Source organism: Balaenoptera ricei, chromosome 6 (assembly GCF_028023285.1).
Source record: "Balaenoptera ricei isolate mBalRic1 chromosome 6, mBalRic1.hap2, whole genome shotgun sequence".
Classification (NCBI taxonomy): Eukaryota; Metazoa; Chordata; class Mammalia; order Artiodactyla; family Balaenopteridae; genus Balaenoptera; species Balaenoptera ricei.
In genome coordinates, this window is record NC_082644.1 from 109,481,357 (window position 1) to 109,507,837 (window position 26,481).

At 35.7% G+C, this 26,481-nt stretch overlaps 1 protein-coding gene across 7 annotated transcripts in view; it reads left to right on the forward strand.

The window, feature by feature from the left end:
* CNTRL (centriolin) overlaps positions 1-26,481 on the forward strand; it is an 85,781-nt gene that overhangs the window by 11,949 nt on the left and 47,351 nt on the right. For 3 of the 7 annotated variants that reach the window (XM_059925502.1, XM_059925504.1, XM_059925507.1), the window contains exons 4-12: positions 1,306-1,436; positions 2,805-2,946; positions 4,914-5,100; positions 10,888-11,084; positions 15,020-15,076; positions 17,188-17,307; positions 18,283-18,511; positions 19,866-19,975; positions 21,956-22,150. In XM_059925502.1, coding sequence (XP_059781485.1) covers positions 1,306-1,436; positions 2,805-2,946; positions 4,914-5,100; positions 10,888-11,084; positions 15,020-15,076; positions 17,188-17,307; positions 18,283-18,511; positions 19,866-19,975; positions 21,956-22,150 — 1,368 coding nt within the window. Of the gene's footprint in view, positions 1-1,305; positions 1,437-2,804; positions 2,947-4,913; positions 5,101-10,887; positions 11,085-15,019; positions 15,077-17,187; positions 17,308-18,282; positions 18,512-19,865; positions 19,976-21,955; positions 22,151-24,644; positions 24,768-26,481 lie in introns of those variants that run through there. The other 4 variants (XM_059925503.1, XM_059925505.1, XM_059925506.1 and 1 more) reach the window with 4 other exon arrangements.

A 26,481-nucleotide genomic window follows, 5' to 3' on the forward strand; every position in this document is an offset into this window, starting at 1 on the left:
AAACTAGGAAGAGGTTATTTGATTTGGCAGTTAAAAAAGCCCTTCCTTCTATTTCTCAAACCAACCACGTTCATTCTTTTAGGGTCTTTGCATTTTTTTCTCTGCCTGGTATTCTCTGTCCTCAGATGTTCACACAACTGGCTTATTATTAGGGTCTCAACTCCATGCACTTCCTCTCTCTGTGACGCCTTCTCTTACCAACCCAATTGCAGTTAGCCACCTTCTCCTCAGTCACTCTCTCTCATTCTTTCACTCAATAGATATTTATTTAGCACCTACCATGTGCCAGGCACTAGTACTATAGTAGTGAACACAGCAGACAAAATCTGCCCTCTTGGTGCCTTGCACTCTGTCACATCACGTTACCTTTATTTTCTTGTTAGTGTGCTTCAGTGCCTGAAAATTTTGTTTCTCTATTTGTTTATTGGCTTTCCCTGTGAATGAAATCAAGAACCTTGTTTTCCTTATTCACCACTGTTTTTCCATATTTCCAGTACCTAGAACAGCTCCTGACACATAATCAATCCATGTTTGATAAATATTTGTTGCAATGGATGAATGAATGGTGATCTTGGAGAGAACTTTTTGAATACATAGTAAGGGTGGAAGATATATTGCTTTGCCAATAGAATAATAGTGAATGGAAGGCCTCAGAGTGAGCAAATATTCACAACTTTTATGAGAACATGGTGGCAAATAAGGGTGATAAAATGAAAGCTTGGTAGGAATCAAGTTGGGTGTGAGGTGATTTGTATTATATAGAGGAGACTGAGCATGTTGAACATAGGCTCCTGCAGCAGGGGAATTGTCTGGTTCACCAGTATATCGCCATTGCCCGGTGCCACATCTGACATGTAGTGAGTGGGAAATAAATATCTGTTGAAAAGTGACTGTTTTTAAACTTGAGGGGAAGATCCAGGAGAGAGAAAGAGATTGGAGATATAGGCACACAAGGAGAAGAGATGGGTGAGATTATGCAAGAGCGTAAGTACCTAGTTGAACTTTGAAGAGGGGAGAAAGGGAGAGGCATAGAAAAGTCGAGGTGGAGAAAAGGATTGATGGGGAAATTCTCATTGGATAGTCTTCAGTTTCTTAGTGCATAGGAAGTGTTGTCCGCCGAGGGGCAAGGAGAGTTTGGCGACCTGGGGAGAGTGGCCACTCCTGGCCAAGGAGAGCCACACCAGCGGATTTTCCGGGGAAGCAGTAAAGGCTTAGTCTCTGGTGACTGATCAGCACATGCTTATATGTCGTGCTTATGTCGAGGCATCTGTTATATAAAGTATTTATTCATTTGTTTCCAATTAGTATATCGAAAATTTGGAAAAATGTGTTAAACTTGAAATACTGAATCTCAGCCATAATCTAATAGGGAAGATTGAGAAGGTGGACAAGCTGTTGAAATTACGTGAGCTCAACTTATCATATAACAAAATCTGGTAAGTAAATACTTCTTTGGGTGGCACTGCAGGGTCCTCATCTTTGTTAAAGAGGTAGATTAATGCTGCTGTGTTAACTGAAAGAATCCTTTGAAAGAGCAGGCACTTTGATCCTTATTCATTTGTAGTCTAGCCCTTCACATATGATAACTGTCATATTTTGACATTACTAAAGTACAGAATAATACCTGTCATTATCAAAGAAGGAGATACATTTTTTGAGTACCAAATTTTATCTTAATTCCATTTTTGACAGGAAGTTTTCCCAGATATAGTCTGATTAACTGCCTTATCACATTAAAAAAGGTGGCATGAAGCAGAATGTTTTAACCCTGTCATTTTGATCCTAAAGATATTTCAACCTGTTTTGAGCCTATGTATTTATCCTAATGTTCTTTGCTCATTGCTGTAATAAATACACACTATCTTGTTTCCACTTCATAATATATATTACTCTGAGAAATAAACATAATAAAACTGACAGTGGCTAAAAATATACATAGAAAACTTGTTATAGGCAAAATGATACAATTACCAAATCTTGAAAATCTTTATATCTATGTATTTTCCCTCCACATAAGACTTGGTATATATAATGGCCAGAGAACAAAACAACTAACAGTAGCAAAACCTCTAATATGGCAAAAATGAAATGGGAAAAAAAGTGATTAATGAATCAAATCCTTAATGTAAAGTATGTATAAAAAAATTGATTGTGATGAAAATAATTTCAACAAAACTGAAAATAAAGAAGCTTGGAAATATTTGCCCAGTATAGAGAATTGACCAAGGAATTAAATTGGAATCAACTTGGGAAAATATTTCATCCATGAAAATTCATCAATATGGGTGATAATGTTTTATTAATTTAAATATTCTGATTAAAATATTTTTGTTCATAAATACAGTATCATTCTGGGGGTCCACCAGCTCAAAATGGCAGCCATATCCTGCTGGCATAGCTAATGTTTTGGTGATGATTTAAGGTAATAATTAAGGACATCTTGTTCTTGTGCAGGGCTGTAGCACATAGCACAGTGTGTGCTGTTGAACTTTCTAGCTCTCCCCTTGCTGTCCACTAGTAGTCTTCACAGTGGTTAGTGATAAAGCTACGGACAGACTCTTCTGTGTTGTGGGATCTTAAAGTCTGATAGTAGGATAGGTGGGATTCCTGGGCACACACAGTAATGAAGAGTTTACCAGAGCTGTTCTGGTAAATTTGTTTTTAGCCACTCTTTAAATTCTCATTTATAAATTATAATTATGGAAAGTAACTCCACATAAAACCAAGCCTGTTTATTTTTAAAATACAATGGAGGGGCACTATCATTGTACTTACTAAGTTTGATTTTACCCTTTGGTTTCCAGCAAAATTGAAGGTATAGAAAATATGCATAATCTGCAAAAGCTAAACCTTGCGGGAAATGAAATTGAACATATTCCAGTATGGTTAGGGAAGAAGTTAAAATGTTTGCGAGTCCTCAATCTGAAAGGCAACAAGATATCATCGGTAAGTTATTCAAAGTAGCAAGAATATTTAAAAAATTTTTGGACTTGTTGAAGCAAAAAGATTAAAATCTATAAGTTTTTTTTAAAATGGGACTTCTTCTAATGTCCTTGGTCCTTTGACCAAACATCAAATTCAGACATAACCTAGTATTCTCTATGGTAATTAAATATAGGCAGTCCTGGTTTTGCATGGTTCCATGGTAACTAAAAGTTGACCTCTTAGCATTTTCCCATCTTTCATTTCATTTGAGCCTCAAAATACTCTTGTTAAGGAGACAGTGCAGGGATTATTTTTATAATTCTGTGAGTTAGGTACCATTGTCTTATTCCCATTTTCAAATAAAGTCTCAGAGAGGTTAACTCTCTTACCCAAAGTCATTCAACTTGTGCCAGAGTCCATGTCACTGAATGCCTAGAGCAGAGTTCTTTTTTTCAAACTTGTGAATTAATCTGAATTAATCTTGATTATAATGTTAGGTGTTACAAGAAGTGTTAATCACTAGCTTTTTATAGTAGGGCAACTTTGTTTTCGTGGTTCACATAAGCTAATAATGATGTGTATTTTTCTCTGGAGTATATTTTATGATTTCCTTGTGATATTTATACAGTTAGATATTCAATAAGCATTGCAAAGTAAAAACATTAATTTACTTAAATCTGTATTAAAATTGGTACAATCCTGCTATAATTTAAAGAACTTAAGTCTTAGAATAGAAAATAAAAGATGTGACTTCCAATGTGGGTCTAGGCTTTGCTTCTGTGACCTTTGGAGAATCTTTCATCTCTCTAAAACTCACTGTTTAAATTAGAGAAAACAGTCCCTGCCCTGCCTTCTTTACAGAAGTGGTATGGGGCTCAGATGAAATGATAGATGTGAAAATACTTTAAAAACTGTAAGGAATACAGCATTAGAGTTATGTAGTATTTTAAACTTTCACCAGTAGAAGCCAATAATAATAAATAACATTTGTTTAATGCTGTGCAATGTTTATGCTTTCTCATTTCATCTTTATAAAGATCTGGTAAGGTGACTCTACCATTTCACTGTGACAGCCCAAGAACCTCAGAGCCCAAGCCCCACGCCATGTTACCCAGCATCACCTTGGAGCTCTTGGAGCTTATGGGGTGATGGGAGGAGGTAGCCATGAATCTATTTAAAATTTGCCACACATGTTCCAAAAGTAGCTGATCCCTAGATAGGACTGTTAACAGGAAAATCATTTAATAAATATTTATTATTATTTCTAATTTTGTAAGACCTTCTTATCCCAGTTCATATTTGACATTGGCTTCAGTAAGAGTGCACATCCACTTGGGAGAGATTTATTTATACTAGCTATTGGTAGTAGTGTTTCTCAACCTTTTAAAATCCCTCTTTGGGTAAATGTAAAAATCTGACTTCAGAACCGTGAGTGTCTCTATGTATCCTTATTTCTTTTAACTATCAAGTATAACTGTTACCTGAAGATTTACCAAACTCCTTTTTTATAGCCATTTATATTTTTGATTTGTTCAATCAGCATACTGAAAAGATAATAGGGTTAGAGTTTCACAGTCTTGAATTCAAATCCTATTTCATTCACATATAACCTCTGAGCTTTGAGCAAGTCACCTAAATTCTTTGAACCTCAGTTTCATCATCTAGAAAATTAAGATGGTTCCTATATCATAGGTTTTTGTGAGAAGTCACAGTTAAAATGGTATATGGAAAATGCCTAATATTGCCCTTGATACATTTTAGATTCTCAAATACTCCTTTCTTTTTCTCCCTTCAAACCACTACTTTTGGATAATAGGTTTCATGAATAGGTTCCTTGCCATGTTAATAGCAATTTCCTTGATTTATTACTTCCCTTAGGTATGTTTATGATTTTTATTTTATTTATTTATTTTTTATGTTTTTAACATCTTGATGTTTATGATTTTTAAATTCAGTTATACCAATTATAATGTTACCTATCATTTCAGCTCCAAGATGTAAGCAAATTGAAACCACTTCAAGATTTGACTTCTGTGATCCTAGCTGAAAATCCAGTTGTGACCCTTCCTCATTACCTCCAGTTCACCATTTTTCACCTCCGTTCACTGGAAAGTTTGGAAGGTCAGCCAGTAACCACTCAGGACAGACAGGAAGCTTTTGAGAGATTCAGTTTAGGTGAGGTGACATATTTTTAAAAAACTAAATTTGGGTGGGAGAGGAATTTATTTTCAGAAATTATCCAGAAAAAATATACTTATTATGAACTTTATAATGCTATTAAAATTTGCATAGACAGTGGCACCATAAATCAATGAACTCAGCAAATATTCATTAGGCATGTACTGTGAGCCAGGCACTGTATCTGGCACTAAAGATATAATGGTGATCAAGACATAAGGTACTGGCCTTCGTGCAGTTTGTGTTTTAGTGGAGAAGACAGACAAAAAAACAAGTAAACCCAGATAAAGTAACAGCGGAGAACCCCCTTTTTGGAAAGTGGTGTAAAGGAATGGCTCTCTGAGGAAGTGACATATAAGCTGAAGGCAAAGGCAGGAGAGGATTCGTCATGTGAAGAAAGGCCTGAGGGAGAGGGAGCAGCTTGTACTTTGAGATTGGAAAGACCCTGGTGAGTTAAGAGACAGAAAGAAGATCAGTATGACTGGAGAATAGCTCAGGTAAAAGTTTGGAGAGATGGGGAGGGGAGAGATGGCACAGGGCCTTGGGGTTTGGATTTTATTCCAGGTGCAGTGGAAAGCCACTGACAACTTTTAAGCGGGGGTTTATATATTAAGATTATTTTTGATGCTGGATGGAGAATGATTTGAAGCAGGGCAAAATAGAGATAAAGGGACATGTTAAAAGGCTATTGCCTTAGAAATGTTGGTGGCCTGTATTTAGGTGGTAGATGTGGAATAGACGGATCAGCTTTGGGAGTAGAATCAGCAGCACTTTCTATTGGATTGGATAATCCCCAAGCTTCTGGCTTGAGTAAGTGGTTGGATGGTAGTATTGTTTTGGAAAATGGGAGAACTCAGAATGCTGAGTTTGAATGTCTGTGAGACAACCAAGAAGAGAATCAGAAATATGAGTCTGGAGTTCAAGAGATCTGTCCTAGAGATATAAATTTGGGATTCATCAGCATAAAAATAATATTTAATTCCACCAGAATCAACTAGCTCACTCAGGCAGGGGTTTGGAAGAGCATGAAGAGGAGCCAGTTAAGAAAACTGAGAAAGAGAGGCCAGCAAGGTAGGAGAAAACCAGGAAATAGTGGGTTGCAGAAGCTCAGAGAAGATTTCAAAAGAGAAAGTGGTCAGCTATGTTGAATGTCGCTGCGACATGAAGAAGAAAGATGAGCACAGAGAAGTGCTTTAGATTGACAACATGATGATGAGCTTGACAAGAGCAGTTAAGGTGTGGCTGGGACAAATGCTAGATTATAGATTGAAGACTGAATGGGAGGGAGACATTTGGGTAAAGATTTGAAATTGCCTCCCACAGCTTCCTCCCCTAGTACCTAATAAATGAATTTTTAAAATTAAGTTTAAAAAAATTTCACCAGTAGCTTCCAACCAGGAAATGGAGAAGCAAGTGCAATAAACCTCAAAGCTAGTAATCAAAGCAACAGAAAATATTCAAGAGCGGAGTGGAGAGACAAATCGTGGCTTAGTTCTTTTGGTCCTTGAGAAGACAAGGAGATGAGATCAGAAAAAAAGAGGAAAGATTGTCTGTTGATAAGAGGGATGGGACACTTTCTCCATCAGAAGGGAGAGAAGATGCGTGTAGGTATGGGTAGTTTTGTTGCCTTGGTGGTAGGAAGATGAGGAAGTTCCCACTGGTGGGGTTTCTGTTTTCTCAATAAAATAAGAGGTCATCAGCTGAGAAAGAAAATAGAAGGAGTACAACGTTGCAAAGCAACTATACTCCAATAAAAATTAATTTAAAAAAAAGATTGGAAGAAAAAGAAAATAGAAGGAGTATGGGAGGTTTGAAGGGAAGAGGAAGGTATATGAAGTAGCCTAACACGATAATGTTAGGGCATGAGCCTGTATGTTCAACCATTTGAAATTGATGTTAGTCCATTTTGACTTATAAAAACAGCAGTTTCATATGGTTTGATCCAATACTTGAGAAATGTGGTAGATTTTTATTTGTTTCGGATCCCCCTACCTCAACATTTGTTACCCAGAAGTTGATGTTTTGGAATCATTAAAAAATATAAATAATGCAAAGGGAAGTCATTATATAAATATACTGTTGGGGGACATGTTTAAAGTACTTATAATTCATTCACAACTTTGAATGTTAATTAAGAGCTTTTAGTGATGCTGAGCTCTTGGGATCCAGTTGTAATACAGATAGATGCAGTTTCTGCTTTTGCAAAACTTTAGTGGGGAAGGCAGACAGCCAAGCTATTTGATCACATTTTCCAACTCCCTCTGTGATGAGGACTGCAGCATAGGTGCAGGGTGGCATCATAGCATCCCTGAGAAGCGTCCAACCTGGGGAGGGTAGAGTCAGGGCAGGCTTCTCAGAATGGTTTTTAAAACTAAGACCTGGAGGGTGCAAAATAGGCCAGTAGGAGATAGAGGAAGACAGTTCCAGGGAGAAGGTGTGAATAAAAGCCTGCAGGTGGAAAAAGTTTTCGACAAAATTCAACACCCATTTATGATAAAAACCCTCCAGAAAGTAGGCATAGAGGGAGCTTACCTCAACATAATAAAGGCCATATATGACAAACCCACAGCCAACATCATTCTCAATGGTGAAAAACTGAAACCATTTCCTCTAAGATCAGGAACAAGACAAGGTTGTCCACTCCCACCACTGTTATTCAACATAGTTTTGGAAGTTTTAGCCACAGCAATCAGAGAAGAAAAGGAAATAAAAGGAATCCAAATCAGAAAAGATGAAGTAAAGCTGTCACTGTTTGCAGATGACATGATACTATACATAGAGAATCCTAAAGATGCTACCAGAAAACTATTAGAGCTAATCAATGAATTTGGTAAAGTAGCAAGATACAAAATTCATGCACAGAATTCTCTTGCATTCCTATACACTAATGATGAAAAATCTGAAAGAGAAATTAAGGAAACACTCCCATTTACCATTGCAACAAAAAGAATAAAATACCTAGGAATAAGCCTACCTAAGGAGACAAAAGACCTGTATGCAGAAAACTATAAGACACTGATGAAAGAAATTAAAGATGATACAAACAGATGGAGAGATATACCATGTTCTTGGATTGGAAGAATCAACATTGTGAAAATGACTATACTACCCAAAGTAATCTACAGATTCAATGCAATCCCTATAAAACTACCAATGGCATTTTTCACAGAACTAGAACAAAAATTTTCACAATTTGTATGGAAACACAAAAGACCCTGAATAGCCAAAGCAATCTTGAGAAAGAAAAACAGAGCTGGAGGAATCAGGCTCCTGGACTTCAGACTATACTATAAAGCTACAGTAATCAAGACAGTATGGTACTGGCACAAAAACAGAAATATAGATCAACGGAAGAGGATAGAAAGCCCAGAGATAAACCCACGCACCTATGGTCACCTTATTTTTGATAAAGGAGGCAAGAATATACAATGGAGAAAAGACAGCCTCTTCAATAAGTGGTGCTGGGAAAACTGGACAGCCTCATGTAAAAGAATGAAAGTAGAACACTCCCTAACACCATATACAAAAATAAACTCAAAATGGATTAAAGACCTAAAGGTAAGACCAGACACTATAAAACTCTTAGAGGAAAACATAGGCAGAACACTCTATGACATAAATCACAGCAAGATCCTTTTTGACCCACCTCCTAGAGAAATGGAAATAAAAACAAAAATAAACAAATAGGACCTAATGAAACTTAAAAGCTTTTTCACAGCGAAGGAAACCATAAATAAGACAAAAAGACAACCCTCAGGATGGGAGAAAATATTTGCAAACGAAGCAACTGACAAAGGATTAATCTCCAAAATATACAAGCAGCTCATGCAGCTCAATATCAAAAAAACAAACAACCCAATCCGAATTGGGCAGAAGACCTAAATAGACATTTCTCCAAAGAAGATATACAGATTGCCAACAAACACATGAAAGGATGCTCAACACCACTAATCATTAGAGAAATGCAAATCAAAACTACAATGAGGTATCACCTCACACCAGTCAGAATGGCCATCATCAAAAAATCTGCAAACAGTAAATGCTGGAGAGGGTGTGGAGAAAAGGGAACCCTCTTGCACTGTTGGTGGGAATGTAAATTGATACAGCCATTATGGAGAGCAGTATGGAGGTTCCTTCAAAAACTAAAAATAAAACTACCAGGGCTTCCCTGGTGGCGCAGTGGTTGAGAATCTGCCTGCTAATGCAGGGAACACAGGTTCGAGCCCTGGTCTGGGAGGATCCCACGTGCCGTGGAGCGGCTGGGCCCGTGAGCCACAATTACTGAGCCTGCACGTCTGGAGCCTGTGCTCCGTAACAAGAGAGGCCGCGATAGTGAGAGGCTCGCGCACTGTGATGAAGAGTGGCCCCCGCTTGCCACAACTAGAGAAAGCCCTCACACAGAAACGAAGACCCAACACAGCCATAAATAAATAAATAAACAAATACTTAAAAAAAAAAAAAAAGAAGTGAATCTGGAAAGACAAACTTAAATACACAATCTGTGACTCGTTTTTAAGAAAAAAAAAAAAAATAGAACTACCATACGACCCAGCAATCCCACTACTGGGCATATACCCTGAGAAAACCATAATTCAAAAAGAGTCATGTACCACAATGTTCATTGCAGCTCTGTTTACAATAGCCAGGACATGGAAGCAACCTAAGTGTCCATCGACAGATGAATGGATAAAGAAGATGTGGCACATATATACAACGGAATATTACTTGGCCATAAAAAGAAACGAAATTGAGTTATTTGTAGTGGGGTGGATGGACCTAGAGCCTGTCATACAGAGTGAAGTAAGTCAGAAAGAGAAAAGCAAATACCGTATGCTAACATATATATATGGAATCTAAAAAAAATGGTTCTGAAGAACCTAGGGGCAGGACAGGAATAAAGACTTAGAGAATGGGCTTGAGGACACAGGGAGGGGGAAGGGCAAGCTAGGACGAAGTGAGAGAGTGGCATGGACATATACACACTACCAAATGTAAAATAGATAGCTAGTGGGAAGCAGCCACATAGTACAGGGAGATCAGCTTGGTGCTTTGTGACCACCTAGAGGGGTGGGATAGGGAGGGTGGGAGGGAGACGCAAGAGGGGGGAGGTATGGGGATATATGTATATGTATAGCTGATTTACTTTGTTATAATACAGCAGCAACTAACACACCACTGTAAAGCAATTATACTCCAATAAAGATGTTAAAAAAAAAAAAAAAAGCCTGCAGGTGAGAATAGGCATCACAGATCTGAAGAAGTGGAATCGTTTTGGAAATGTATGCTTGAAAATGAGACTGGAGAGGGAGTTTGGGACCAAATCATGAAAAGTCTTGTCAGCTCTTTATGTAAGCTTTTTGGATCCTATGCTAAGCATCATAGGAAGCCTTTGAAGGATTTTTAAGTTAACATAGTATTTTATTTTGCAAACATGCTTGCAGCATCCTTTAAAGTGTAATTACTAATATCAAATAAAATATTGCATGTTTTTTCTAGGAGACCTGGAAAAAACATCACTTATCAACACAATAATTGAATTAAATACTTGGAATTAAAGTGTTGTCTTTTAAAATTGTTATCCACATGGTAATACCTTCTTACCTCTTAATAGAAATCACTTCCCAGCTCAAAATAACCTTTTTTTCCAAAACCATAGTGAATAATTTTAAAAGTAGAATTGTATATATACTATTCTAAGACTTATTTTGCTATTATTCGAGAAATAGTCTTACGTTTTTTCAAATAGAAAATATAATGATCAATAAACTATTAAATTTGTACTAGCAGAAGAGGTAGAAAGACTGGAAAGAGACCTGGAGAAGAAGGTGATGGAAACTGAAGAGCTTAAAAGCAAACAAACAAGGTTCCTCGAGGAAATTAAAAATCAAGATAAGTTGAACAAATCATTAAAAGAGGAGGCCATGTCACAAAAACAGAGCTGTGAGGAGCTAGAGAGTAACCTAAACACGAAAAATGAACTGGTAAGACCGTATTTTACATTGCCTTGACTATATTCTCTTGAAATAGAAAATTCTTTGTTCTTAGGTCTGAAAACACAACTTCCTGACTATAAAATGGGGAAGATGTGGTTTAACAGAAATATGTGCAACAGGTTTGACAGGTTGTAGTTGACTGCACACTGTATGGTGTGGCTGCCCAAAAGATGCATACTGTCTTGAGCCGTGAAAGTATGATACCCAGAACAAGTGAGGAAGATGAAGCCCCACACCACGGGGAGCTGGTCAGACTGCCCTTAGATGTCTGTATTTTTTTAAACAACAACACTGTTGGTGAGACTGTATGTTGGCAAAAACTTTTAGAAAGCAATTTGGCAAAATTATCCAAATTTAAATGGACGTACCCTATGTCCTATATATTGGAAATATTGTATATAATATTTATATTATTTATTGGTTATTATGTAATAGTTACAGTATAATATAATATATATTTCTAATAATATAGTCTGTAGAAATGGTAGCAAGAATGTATAAAGATATTATATATGTAGATACATGCATATATGTATATAAATATACATATACACATATATATACAAGGACATTGACTACATTATTGTCTATATTAGCAAAATATTGAGAATAACTAAAATGTCCCTCAGTGGATATCCATGTGGTAGAATAATAGTGTTCTTATCAAAGGAAGGTAGAGCTGTATATCCTCATATGGAAAGATGTCTAACATATATTGCTATATGAAAAAAGGCAAGCTGTATATCAAGTATGGTCCTATATATAAAGGAAGTATATAATAGTATAAGTATGTGTAAGTCAAATGGTAGAATGTATACCAAATTCTTGACAGCAGTTATTTTAGGGGAGTAGAATTATAGAGCACTTTCAAATTGCCGTATATGCATATCTTTAATGTTTAAATTTTAAATAATTTGGCTTTACGGTTGAATAGGTAGAAAAGGTATTTTAAAAGAGAAAGATTTAGACGGACTAGATAGCATGTCTTCAGAAGGTACCTGACCCAGAGGCTTCAAAGGTCTTGAGACCATGTCTGAGGAGTGGCCAAAGCAACAGGGGTGTCCAGGCTGGAGAAGAGGAGACCCAGCGAGCTGTGACGATTGCCTTCAGATAGTCAAAGGACTGTTTCATGGAAGAGGGACTGGAGTTATTGATGAAGGTACCAAGAGATAAAAATTAAGAAATGGCAAATAGAATTATAGGAAAACAGTTTTTCATTTAGTAATGAAGAAGAAATCTGTATAATAGCTGTCTTGAGATAAAATGTGATAACTCTGGAATGTGTTCGCTATCACTGAAACAGGCCATGTGCTCAGGGTTTAGGGAAAAGATAAAAAAAAACATTGGTCAGGGAGATAGACTAAATCACCTTAAAAGCCCTTTTCAACCTAGATAATTTGATTCTGTAAAATTATTAGTCTACTTTCCTTGAAGAAAAAAATAGCTATTGGTACTCTCTTTTCTTTTTCTTTTGACAGTTCTTTTTCTGATCTGTGCATAACTTAGAGAACTGTATTTCTCATATAATTAATAGAATCCTTGATACAGTTATCTTTTTTTTTTTTTTTTTTTGGCATCCCCCTTTCAAGATTGGCATTCTGGCTTAATTACTTGATTCGTTGACGAGAATTCTGCCTAAGCACTTACATTTTTAAGCAAGAAAAAAAAGCGTTCCCTCCTCTGTATAGAGAGGGAAATTGTTACTTGAAATCCAGATACTACTTAATTACCTCTTTCTTGAGCTCTTCTTTTTCAGGGGGACATGATAAAAGACAGGGCAGCTTTCCCAGCTCTGTTAGTCAAACATTCGGAGCATTTGTGGCTTCCTTCATATGCCTCTTATTTGAAGGTAGTTTTCAAATATGTCTGCTGTATTCTGAAGGCATATTATATATGATGTTAATAATCCAGTGATTATCAATGGTCTTATAATATGCATAGATCTGTTGCACTCCCTTCCATAATAGAGTGGATTAATGAGTAATTAAATCATTGAAGACATATTACAATCAGTTTTATTTTAGCAGTGAACTCTTTGTGCCATCACTTAACAGTTGTATTTAAAATACAAAAATAAAACAGTACTTAAAATAAACACAGTACTTATTTTGGTATCACTTGATATTTGTGAACATTTAATAAATTTTCCTGAGTTATTGATCTTTTTTGTAGTGTAGAATTCATCTTGTATTATTAAGACAAAAAAAATTATGATTTCCGTATGCTGACTCCCTGGTGCACGTTAAGTCAACCCATTGAAAGTCATGGCAAAATATTTTATTTTATATTTGTATGCTATCCCAAAATTATGGATTATTATAGTTGCCTAGTTTTCTCTTTTGTTCGTTTATTATGTTGATATGTTTATGCTGTAAATAAATGTTTTGTAAATTGTCAACAGTTTTTGTTCGTTTTTTTTCCTGTAACTGTTTTCAGTTAGAAGACAGACTGTGCTCTTTTTGAGTCATTATGTTACTTTTATCATTAAGTATTTAAAAACACTTTATATACAAAGTTACTATATGTTTATTATAACAAATTCAGACAACACAAATGTATGTAGTAGAAAATGAAGGTTTCACTCTTCCCCTACCCCATTCCTTGGAGGTTAATATGTATCCTTTTTGTTTTCTATGCTTATACAATATATATGTAATTACATAGTATATATGTAATTAAATATATATTTTTTTGAATGTTTTGTGATTTAAAAAAATTTCACTATATATTTTTTAAAATTCTGCCATCTTAATTTTTACAAAACAGTATATCATTGGACAGCTGTCCAAGTTAAAAAAATACATTCACGTGTACATGTGTGCACACATATATGCACACACACATGAATTCTTTTCAAAGTCTATATTATGTTCCACTATACGGATTTTCCATGATTTATTTAACCTCTTATTGATGAATATTTAAGTTGCTTCCACTTTTTTGTTATTAGAAACAATACTATAGAGAAAATATATATATATGCCTTATGCATTCATGCTAGTAATTCCTTAGCATAATCACTATAAGTTTTAAATTTTTAAATTTTGATAGCTATTAATGTTACCCCTCAAAAAGCTTATAACTGCTTCACACTTCTATAGCAGTGGGTGAAAGAGCCCAATCCCCCACTTGATAGTATTATTTTGAACATGTAAATAGGATAGAAAAAAATGGAATCTCATTGCTTTAATTTCGCATTTCTTTAGGTATTGGAGAGCTGAGTACTGCATATGTATTTCTTAGCTATTTTGTATTTCTTCTTCAAATTCATATTGTTTTGCCAGTTCTTTTATTATTCTAAAGGACTATTCTATGTTAAAAAAAAAAAAAAGAATTCTGTGTCTTATTCTAAGAGCCTACATTTGAAAAACATTTTCCATTATCTTATGCAGAATATCTGGTGAAAATATCACCTATAGTTGTATAATGTTTTCTAGTTTCATATAATAATTCCTCATGTAGTAAGTCAATTAACTTATAAATGAAGCATAGTAACATTGAAGGAAAACTTCTGGTGGCCATTTAACCTGTAATAGTCCCCCTATCCTGCCACCAACGAATGTTAACTTTAATATTAATGTTATTCATTGTCTTTTTGCAAGTTATTTAAACTCCTGGTCTTGTTTCCTCATTTTTAAAATGAGGATGATTTACCTGTCCTGCCAGCCCCACAGAGTTGTGAGGACTAAGTGAGGTTATGAATGTGAAAATGATTTGAAATGAATCAAGCTAAGTAATGGAAGGTGGTAAATATGAAACTCCATTAGAATGATGATAAAATGTGTCCATGTAAGAATAATGCAGGTATTAATAACCATATCTTCCTAAGGTAAGTTGTCAGTAAAGAGCAGCTTATGTTGTTATAGCCTCACTCTCTAGAATTCTCCAGGTGATGGTATCTGTTTGCTTCTTTCTCCTTTTAGCCCTTGTTTTGGTTTCTTGCAGACCCTTTTCTGCTGATTCTTTATTCTTCCTTAAAGGTAGTTTGTTCAGGACTGAATTGTATACTGTGTTTTTCATGGTTTGCATGAAAACTTGTATTAATATCCTTATGTACATTTTAAGTTTTGAAACTGGCTTGCCTTTTGAGAAATGTGCTTGTGTGTATGTATAATTTTTTTTAATGATTGTTTACATAGGAGAGTGAATTTGAATGTGGGGGAAAGAATTTGTATCATTTTTCCTATTGGTAAATATGTTAACTGCAGTCAGCTCTTGATTATCCACAGCTAATACTGTAACTAGCCTACTTTCCTGGGCCTTGACTCCCAATTTGCTCCCATTTATGCATTTCTTCAAAGGACATTTATTGAATGCTTACTATATGCTAAGCCTACTGCTGTAAAAAACACAAAGGTACTTTAAGATGCACAGAGTATTCATTATTAAAGTTGAGCCTTGAACAACACAGGGGTTAGTCCACGTATAACTTATAGTTGGTCCTCAATATCCTTAGTTCCTCGGCATCCACAGATTCAACCAACCACCGACTGTCTAGTACTATAGTACTTACTATTGAAAAGTATGTGTAAGTGGACCTGCTCAGTTCGAACCCACATTGTTCAAGGGTCAATTGTATTTGCCTGCGGAGACCAGTCCCTATAGCCTCCATGGTTCAGTCACATTTGCCTTTGTTTGTCCCTGCTGCCACTGATCTTTAGGGAGAGAAGCCCAAGATTAGTTGACATTGTTGGTTGTGAGTTGCCTTCTGGAGACTCAGGGACTTGTGAGCATTCAGTGAAAGCATCAATGTGGGTAATGTGCTTGACACCCTGCAGCAGGACATCGAAGGCAGTGTAGTATAATAGAGTGTCGGATTTGAAATCGGGAAACTTGGAACTGAACTCTGCCTCTTCCACTACCAGCTGTGCAACTGGGCAAGTTATTTAACCTCTCTGTACAGCTTTTATCATCTCATAGGGTAGTTGTGAAGATTCAGTGAGATAGCATATGTCAGATGCTTAGCATGGTGTCTGGCATACAGTGAGTAGTCAGAATTACCTGTTATCCAGGTTAGCCTTACTTCCACTCGGATGGATAATCAGGAGGTGACTGAAAGCTAAATCGTGCACGACTTTGATTTCACGGTCCTTGTAAAATGTTCATGTTTGTTTATGTTTTATTTTCTTCAGCTTGCATTTTTATATTAAAGAAGTTTTTCTGCATGCCTTTTTTTGTCTGGTATCTATTGTCAGACGCTGGGGGGAATGAAGAAGCAGAAATCACTTAGTGGACCTTTGAAATGAACTCAAGGGTTGGTTTAGTAGAAAGGGGACTGGTACTGGTAGTTAATAAAATATTTAACTTCTGCCACTAACCTAATTATGTAACTTTTGACAAGTCAGTTCACCAATCTGGGACTCAGTTTCTTTATTTATAAATTCAGAAGGTTAGATTAGATGATTTTTCTTCTAGCTCCTAAAATTTCTAAGAATAACTAAAAAGTTGTAATTACAGTAGGATTACTTTATTAAAAATTTAATGTCCCATATTTGGATCTGATTGAGCTTATTCACATCCCTTATCCTCCATTACAAAGAATAATGTTCAGAACACTTAAAACTGAGATGCCATTAGCCAAAATACTACAGCAACATCAGTACAACAATTAAAACCAATCTCCTATTTTCATCCTTCTCACTCCTTCTAATTTCTTAGTAATAAGTGTCAAATATCATTTCTATCCATGATTTGAAACTGTCATGAGTCAGTTAAATAAATTAGTACCAGTTATTGGGAAATCAGGAAGCAGGTACTTAGTAGACTAGTTACTTAAAAATAATTGATAAAGAGTTATTTTCATGTTTGGATAAAGCAAATTTAAATGATTTTTAAAACTTTTGTTCATTGTATCCTGAAATAACATATAAACTTCAAAGGTCTTTTATGTGATCTCTTATGAAATGATAATTTTGTATTTCATTCTTTGTAATACTTTAGAATTAAGATAAAATGCTCTTAATGTTATTCTATTTGCTGTGAGATTTTTAAAAATCTAATTATCAGTTATGATTAGAACTTGCCACACCACTGTACCTTTATACTAACTTACTGAATCTATGTGTTGTTTCATATCAAATTGGGCCAATAGCTAAGACAGAAGACCATGGAACTAACTCGAGCATGTCAGAAACAGTATGAACTGGAACAGGAATTGGCTTTTTATAAAATTGATGCTAAATTTGAGCCACTAAATTATTATCCATCAGAGGTGAGTTATTTTGATTTCGTAGTAATCCACAGTTAAAGCCAGCATAGAATGGGGCAGGGGAGGGCAGGGTGGTGGAGATGTTCAAATGATTTTATCAATAACCACTCCATGTTTTTCTTATGAAGATATCAGCAGAGTATTTTGGTTGAATCTGTGAATTATTTGGCTCAGTGTCCAAAAGAGGGTAAAAGCCCCGAGAGGATATTTGCCCACATCCATATTTGTAACCATAAGCAGCCCTTCTAATCCTCAGTTACCTCACTCAAGAGTGTGGTTGATCAGCTTCCTTAAATCCAAACCTCCAGGAAAAGTGCACTGCCTGCTTCAGTGACCATGGAATAGACATCTCCCTACATTGTTTTTTCAATAATCAGTGGGTTCACTATTAGTCAACCATTATTTGTACAAATACCATAAATGCCACTGCAACAGGGAACTGTTTAACTTCCAAGCTCCAGTCAATATCATGTAAAATAATATATGATAATAAAATATCATATCAAATATGATTTAGTAAAAATTTAGTATTTAGTAAATACTAAATACTAAATTTTTACGAAAAATTATTTTAGTAAAAATTCAACATTTAAAATTTATTAGACTGAGATTTTACTTATATGTCAGCCAAGAAACCAAAATAAAACATGTAGATTTCTGATTTGAGAGATACAGCAGTGCTAAAAACAACAACAACAACAACAAAAAACACATAACTGTAGGCACTTCCTTAGTCAATCCAGCTCACTCTTCGAGGATAGGAGGAGTAAGCCTTTTGAGACCATTTTTTGTTCTAGTTCCTTTTTAGTATATTAAGAATAAGATAAAAGAATTATATATATATTTTTAACTTCTGTGTATGTAGGATTACTATTTAGGCAAGTCTGTGATATATTCTTCATTAATATAATGAATAATGTCACTCGACTGCATAACAGTTACTTATTAATTCATAAGATTTATTTATTTTGTTTTTAGTATGTTGACATTGATAAAGCCCCAGACGAAAGCCCTTACATTGGCAAATCCAGATACAAGAGAAATATGTTTGCCACAGAGAGTTATATTACCAATAATGCCCAGCTAGTAGAGATCAAGAGGATGGATCCAGATGAAGGGGAACAACTTAGAAATGAACATGTGAACTTGAGAGCCCATACGCCACTGGACACACAACTGGAAGACAAAGAAAACAAAATAAGTGCAGGTTAAAAAAAGTTACTTTAAATTCTTTAAAAATATAAAAGAATTGAATATATAAGCAAATTTTGTTTTTTAATTCTTCTAGTTAAACATGCTGAAGTTCTTTATTATATTGTTGTTTGCATGAGACGTCTAAAACAAAAGCAGCGATTCATTGAGCAGATTATTTTTTAATGATTCCTGTTATGAAGAATGGGGTTTTTGACCGTTATTTGATAGCAGCATGTCCAAGGGCTCCAAGAATGCTTAAATTTCGTCCTGCCAACAGGTGCTTCTCACCATTGGACTTACACATTGACAGGCATAATTAGTAATAATTGAAGCAAGTAAAGTTATTGATTCCTATACATGTCGCCAAAACCTAAAGCAGTGCTTTGGATAAAGTGGATCAGTGCACTCTCCTGAGGCTTAGGCCTGAGGCTGGCCTCTGACTCTTCTTGACCTGTCCTGCACTCCACCTCGTCAACCGCCCCCCCCCCCCCAAGTCATCTAATTCAAGGAATCTTACCGCTTCCTGGCAACTCACAAAGAGGAGGAAATCAGTCCAAGGGGACACTTAGAGACCTTCCAAGTGGCAAACTTTGGACACACTTCCCCACTTATCTGTATGCATATGGCGGAAGGAGAAAGCAGACCTGACTTCATTCATCTCACTAGTAATCATGGCCCATTATGGGGATCTCAAGCAATGAGATTAGTGGCCCATCTTCTCTTGGTTGGCAGCTAAATGGAATACATGGAAGGCCAATAGAGGTTGACTTGGAAAGGGGAGAAAAGAGGCCAAGTTGTCCGTGCCTGCGTATACTATATGCAAGGCTCTGGAAGGGGAAAGCGAAACTAAATCACACCAGCTTCAAGGGGCTCATAGTTTTATAGGAGGCAGGGAGGGAGAGAGAAATCAGGAATTTGAGGTGGAAAGTCACTGATTTGGGATTACCAAATCAGTAGTGAATTTCTTGATATTGAATCCCATCATAAAGCATTTGCCTCTAACACAGGTTTTTGTTTAATACTCTAAACCTAATTATAACTTAGTGACATGTAAGCACATATTTACAAATAAAATCCTTATTCTTTCAAAAGAGTTCTTTAATGTTGGGAGTATCAAGTAGAGCCTCTTTTATGTTAGGAATTTTACAAATAAATGGATCAATTATAGCTCTATGGCATATCATGAAACTATTCTAGAGATTAACTAATAGAGAGGAAAACAATCATAAGAAATTACTTTTTTTTATTCCTGTGTTGTATAATTGCAGAATTTAATTGGAGGAAGTTATTGCTAAGAAAAAGGTAGAAATTTGAGAATTCAAGATTTTTCTTGTGTGTGTCTGTGTGCATGGTTTTTAAATTTGCAGCACAAGCTCGACTATCAGAACTGCATGATGAAATAGAAAAGGCAGAACAACAAATTTTAAGAGCTACTGAAGAATTTAAACAACTGGAAGAAGCTATACAACTTAAAAAAGTAAGTAAAAGTAAAGCTGCATTGCTAAGAGAAAATGCCAAAAATGAAATGTGTTTCCCTCTTCATAACCGTGTAAAACAATCTGTAAATCAGTGCTGCCTAATTAATTACGGAATAACAAATTTCAGAGTCAGATATGGTTCTAGCATTTTCCAATTTCATTTCCTTCCATTCAGGATGACATCCTATTAGCATTTTATAGAGTGTATAGATACACGTTACTTAACCATTTATGTAAAAAGATATATTCGGTCTACTCTATTATGAAAGTGTCCAATTTACCCAGGGAAGCTGCTTCCTAATATATCTCTCCTAATTTAATTAAGCACTCACCACCTTTAAGATCCTGGAACCTAGATTAAGAGCCAGAAAACACCTCTACAATGAACATTATTAAACATGAGCAGCAAAAATATAAATGATATAAAATATGGTATACAAAAAGATGATGTCATGAAGAAGCAAGCAGCTCAAACCCATGATGTAGTTGCATAGGGAGAAAGTTCAGAAAAGGAAGTATTTTGACATTTTAGTTTTTAAGTAAGTAAAAGGTTTTAGTTATTTGCAACTTTTAAAAATCAGTATTTCAAAATTGTGATGGTAATGTATTCATACCATAGTAGGAAGAAAAGAAGGTGAAGTCCAAATTATATATTCTTTTAAAAAGGTAACCCTGTGTTGTTAGTTTCAAATTATTTAGTAACTAGAAATTGATTCAAGTTTATATGGCAGTTGCTGACTGAGCTGGGCCCTGAGTAATGAAAAAAACAGATGTGTTCCTCTCTCATGGGCAGGAAATAGGCAAAAAATAAGTAAAAATAAGTTTAAAAGAAATGTATAGTTAAACAACATAAGTTCTAGGGGGGAAAAAAAAGAAAATTAGGAGAGACAGTAAAGAGGATGTAGATTGCCACAACCCACAAAGGCCTCACTGAGGAGGTGACATTTAGGCTGAGACCCAAAGGATGAAAAGGAGCCAGTGAGGCAGAATTAAGGGCAAGCATATTCCAGGCAGAGGTGACAGTGTGTGCAAAAGACTTCAGACTAAAGATTCCTCTGCAGGGTCAGGGAGAGTATAGTGGAAGATGAGGTTAAAGCTCATGCCAGGCATCATAGGCCATTTTAAGGGGTTTGAATCTTATTCTGAATGTAATGGGAAACCTTTGAAGGACTTTAGGTGGTAGCGTGGCTGATCCTATTTGTATTTTTATAAGGTCACTCTGGCTACTTGATGAGAGTGAAATGGGTTGAGAGAGATGGAAAAAATGGAGATGTGTACATCGGTTAGGAGGCTGTTGTTTAGTACAGGCAAGACATGATAATGGCTTGGACTACAAAGGTGATGGTGGACATGGAGAGAAAGAAGACTAGGTAAAATCTGGCAGTAGAATTGACAGGACTTAAAGATGGATTGAAAATGGGAGATGAGGTGGATGGAGCTATTAAGAATGATTTTAATAATTAAGAATGTTTTATAACAGTACTGGCGAAAGCTTTATATAGATAAATTGGTAGAAGTAAATAATGTACATAATTTTTAAGTAAATGGATGCTTACAAAATGTGCTTGGAAAAAATAGTTATTTTAAATGAGTAAGTATAATATAGCCTAAATTTTTCATTACATTGTCAATTGGCTTGATATTCTAATACAAGGGTAAGTGCTATGTAAAGTCAGCTACCATTAATATTATGGTTATTATTATTAATAATTTATAAATTGTTTATACTAAGATGACAACTTCATTTCTACCTGCTATTGTTTTATAAGCTTTTATAAAATAAATTTTCTACATATAATAAGGATAAAAGTATAAGATATGAATGGAGTGCCTAGGTATCACCTGCATTTTACTTTTATTATAAAAAAAAAAACAGAGCATGGAATACCTTTTTAAATTGTACTAGTTGTTTTCTGTAAATTTGTAAATCAGTGTTGCTGTCCTCTGTTAATTGTGTGTTGGGGTGTGGGGGGAATTAGATTTCAGAAGCGGAGAAAGACTTTCTTTTCAAGCAGTTGAGTGGTAGGATACAACTTCTAAATAAATTACGCCAAGAAGCTCTGGATCTAGAAATGCAGATGGAAAAGCAAAGAGGAGAAATTGCTGAAAAGCAGAAGGAGATCAAGGACCTGCAAATAGGTATTGATAGTCTGGATTCCAAAGACCCAAAACATGTAAGTAAATGAAGAGATCTTTGGCTTGTTCTATGGGGATGAGCATATTGTTCTTTCTGGGTATTATGTCTCATCATTTTTAGCCTCAGAGTCCTTTCTGAAAATCTCTTTTAGTTTGATGCACAAATTTGAGTGATACATATGTTTATATGTGTGTGTGTATATATATAATATGAGTGTATGTATGTGTATTATATATATACATATGTGTGTATATACATACACACACACACATATATATAAAGTGTGTGTGTGTTTAAAACAAAACAACCTAGGGCTTGATGGAGGTAGCTTTCAGTAGAACAATTGATGAATGATATATTTATTTTTTTTAAGTAATTGAATTTCATTATATTTCAAATCAAGAGAAACCTGCTCTAAGGTGCTCTCCAAACCTCTTACTCTTTCTCTCTCCTTGTTTTATTTTCTTCTTTCTTAACAGCAAGGTTGCAAGATGGAGAGCTGAAGGGGTTCAGAGTCCTTTTTCTACCTCTTCTTTAATCCTTTATGCAAATATTCCACTAAAGCTATTTGTTGTTTCATATTGTTTTGTTTTGTCCTTAAAAAGAAAACATTTCTCTAGAGTATGTCTTCCTAAAATGTGGCCAGAGGTGGTCAGGTGGCTGGATGATGGAGTTAGGTTCTTGTCTCTTTCTGTCTCTACTCTGAAAAGTCTTACTAATGGTTTATATTTTAGCCAATATTTGTAAAATAGAAGTAAGAATATTTCCTGCATATTTTACTGGTATACTTTGAATAATAAGGTTATTTTAAAAAAAACAACTTTAAAATCTCTGGATTATGAGAAACCATAGAATTTAACATGGTAAAGACAATGCACTATAATTGCTTTATGTACTTGACAAGTTATTTAGTTATCCCTTTAAACATTTTAGTAAAATATCATAGATATTTTTTGGAGGCCAGCTAATTTTGACAAAGGGTGACCATATCATCACAGACATAAGGTCTTTTCTAACAAAAGCCTAAGACTTAGTATTAAAATTGAAACCAAAAGTAGTCTTGATTGTCTTGAAGAATTTTCATTACATGAAAAATTAGAGATTTTAAATAATATATAATATGGTCTATGATATCTTCCCGTATCATATTTATTTGTTCAGAAACCTACCACCCCATGTAAGGCCCCTGAGGACAGGAACTGAATCCCCAGGGGCCAGTGCTATGTTTATGAATGCTTGCATTAAGGAAAGTAGGGAAGAACTGGTCTATAGGCACTACTCAAAGCTCCTTTACTCCCTCTTGTAGTTCTGTGATCTATGAGTGTAATCAGAACCTAGATTGTCTGTTTGCTTTCAACTTAGGACTGTGATAGTCTTGGCATACAGGGAGTCTAATACACACTGGATTTCTGTAAAGAATTACATATAGAAAGGAGTTAAATGAGAAGTAGGAAAGGCATCCAAGTTTTGAAGGTAGTCAAAATCAATCTGTAATAGTGGAGATGAAACATACAAGCCAGATTTTGAAGTTCCTTTTCGGTATTGTTAAAACTCCTGAAGGTTAGTTCTTAGGGTTACAGTCTTAGTCTGAGCGCCAGAGGATGTCTCTTTTTAATTTGTTCACCTGGAAGGAGCATCTTTTTCTAATTTGCACAGTCACCTTAATGCCTAGTATTAGGCACCCCATTTTAGGCTGCAAAATGTGAACATTTTAGCAAGAGGGAAAGAATCAACAACGGTATTCTGCATATTTTTCTGCAGATACAGGCTTTTATTTAGCTTTTATTATTTAATCAGATGAAGTATCTTTCTGAATAGCAAATAGAATTTAAAAGTAAAAGCTTGAGAGATTAGGAAACAGTAAATGACTGAGATATGATGGAAAACAAGTATGTTAAGTGCCAGTGATGTGTCTTGCATTGCACTTGGTTTTAGGCACATATGGTGAGGAACTTTATTTTATTACAGCATCCAAATGAGATTGGTGACTTTTTAAATTTGCATAAGATGAAAATATGATTTAGAAAGATTAAATGATTTCCCAAAGTACCCCTTTTAGGAAGAGGCAGAGCCTCACAAAGGAGTTACAGGTCTAAAGAGATTAATTATTTTTTAAATTAGCTCAGAGCCAAGCCTGGTCAAGTTTTCAACAAGCATAAGCATTTAACTAGTTTTCAAAAGGAAAAGGTACTATATAAAAATCAAATCCCATTTTAGTTCTAGAAAACATTCACAGTCAGAAGCAGAAATACCACAGGAGCAAACATAATAAAGGAAGATTTGTATCCCTGTTCCCTATCTAGCAGTGCTCTATGGGAGCAAACTGTATGCTAAAGGCAATTAATCTGTAGTAATCTGTTGCAAAGATTGTGCGTGATTGGCCTGTGGGAGCTTCCTGTGTTGTGATTTAAAGCGCGGAGGGTGTGGCCTGCCTGCAGAGGCTGCTTGTGATTGGACGGGCTGGGCTGCCGCTCAATCTCTGCCAGGAATGTGGTTTGAAGCGCTGGGAGGTTAGAGGCTCAGAGGCGTTTACAAAAATGCGGCTGTCAGAGAGGGAAGTGCACATGAATTTCAAGACAGCATTAGAAAGCGTTCCGCCCACAGTTCCTCTGTTATCAACGGCTCAGTTTTAACAGGACAAATTCTAAATTAAGGTATGATCATTTTTTCTCTCTGTGTACAAAGGATTTAAAGAGGAGGAGAAGTGAGAGATGTAAGTTCCTGTTTTTACAATACCTCTATTGTGAGCTCCATGGTAGTGAAAATCGTTGAATCTACTTTTGCTCCCATGTGTTTAATGCAAATCATTGGTGTATTGAGCTAATTTTTTGTCCTGCATGTAGAGATTTCAGTGGAAGTTTTAATGGTGAATTTTTAAGATTTATTGATGCAGATATGAGTGTAGACCTTTTTGAAAATTCTTTCTTGAGCCATAAAAATCCTAAATTTACTTAGAATTTAAGGTTTTATCTGCAGTTACCTTTTCAGAAAGACTTCAGATGGGTATTTTGGGAGAGTAGGAGAAGAGTTTTGAACATCCATCACGTTTTACCAGTAGTAAAATAAAAACCTTCCAATCAAGCTGCCTCTCATTTATTCTTCAGAAATGAAGAGACTTTCTTTCTTGTCTTTGGAGGCAACAGACATGTAAAATTGAGAAGTGTTCTTTTATAATCAAATTATAGTCTTAGACTTGAGACTCGTGGAGTTCGTTGTTCAGACTAATATAGTTCTTTCTCCTGGTAACGTTCTCTTGATTTATTATTGTTCTGTTCCTCTGATCCTGTGGGGGCAAACTAGAGCTGCGAGGGTGTGATGTGAGTGGGAGGGCACAGGTTCTCTGGGGAATTATTTTGTCTCCATATGAACAGTTGCTTAAGGAGACCTGGGCAAGTCATTTGATGGATCTGAGATTCAGTTTTCTCACATGTAAAAGGAAGAGTTAGACTAGGTCATCGGTTTTCAGTTTTTTCCCCCAGCGCACCTGAGAAATACAATCCAATCCTTTCAGATAACAGTAGCTCCCTAAAGCGATGACTGTCAGGGTGTGTGTGGGTGTGTGAAAGCTCTTTTCCACCAGGGGCATATGTAGTGGTTGGTTGCAGGGGTGTGCCGCCACAGGGCCCTCCATCTTGAGACTCACTGGGCTAAATGGTCTTCGAGGTCCCTCTCAACTCCCAGTTTATGGAACTTAAAAACAAACTGTTTCTTTGCATAAGGAGTTGAAAATAAACTCGTTGAGGACACGGGGAGGGGGAAGGGTAAGCTGGGACAAAGTGAGAGAGTGGCATGGACACATATACACTACCAAATGTAAAATAGATAGCTAGTGGGAAGCAGCCGCATAGCACAGGGAGATCAGCTCGGTGCTTTGTGACCACCTAGAGGGGTGGGATAGGGAGGGTGGGAGGGAGACGCAAGAGGGAGGAGATATGGGGATGTATGTATTATGTATAGCTGATTCACTTTGTTATAAAGCAGAAACTAACACACCATTGTAAAGCAATTATACTCCAATAATAAAGATGTTAAAAAAAAAAGAAAATAAACTTGAATTCTAAGGAAGTATTTATTTCATGTCTCTATTTCCCCCAAAAAACCTTTTTAAAAATTATGTTTTTTAATAAAAAGTTATTACTTGTCTATTATAAAATTTTTTAGCTAAAAAAACTTATTAAAAATCTCCTGTAATCTTTCCACCCAGATATAACCTTTGTTAACATTTTAGAATATAGCCTTTTCCTATGGATATATGTATATATAATCAATTAACTTTTTGGAAACCTTTTTGGAAAGATACATTTTAGTGCAGTGCAAAGAACACTGAAATTGGCTACATTACCTACTAGCTGTTACCTGGGAAAAATC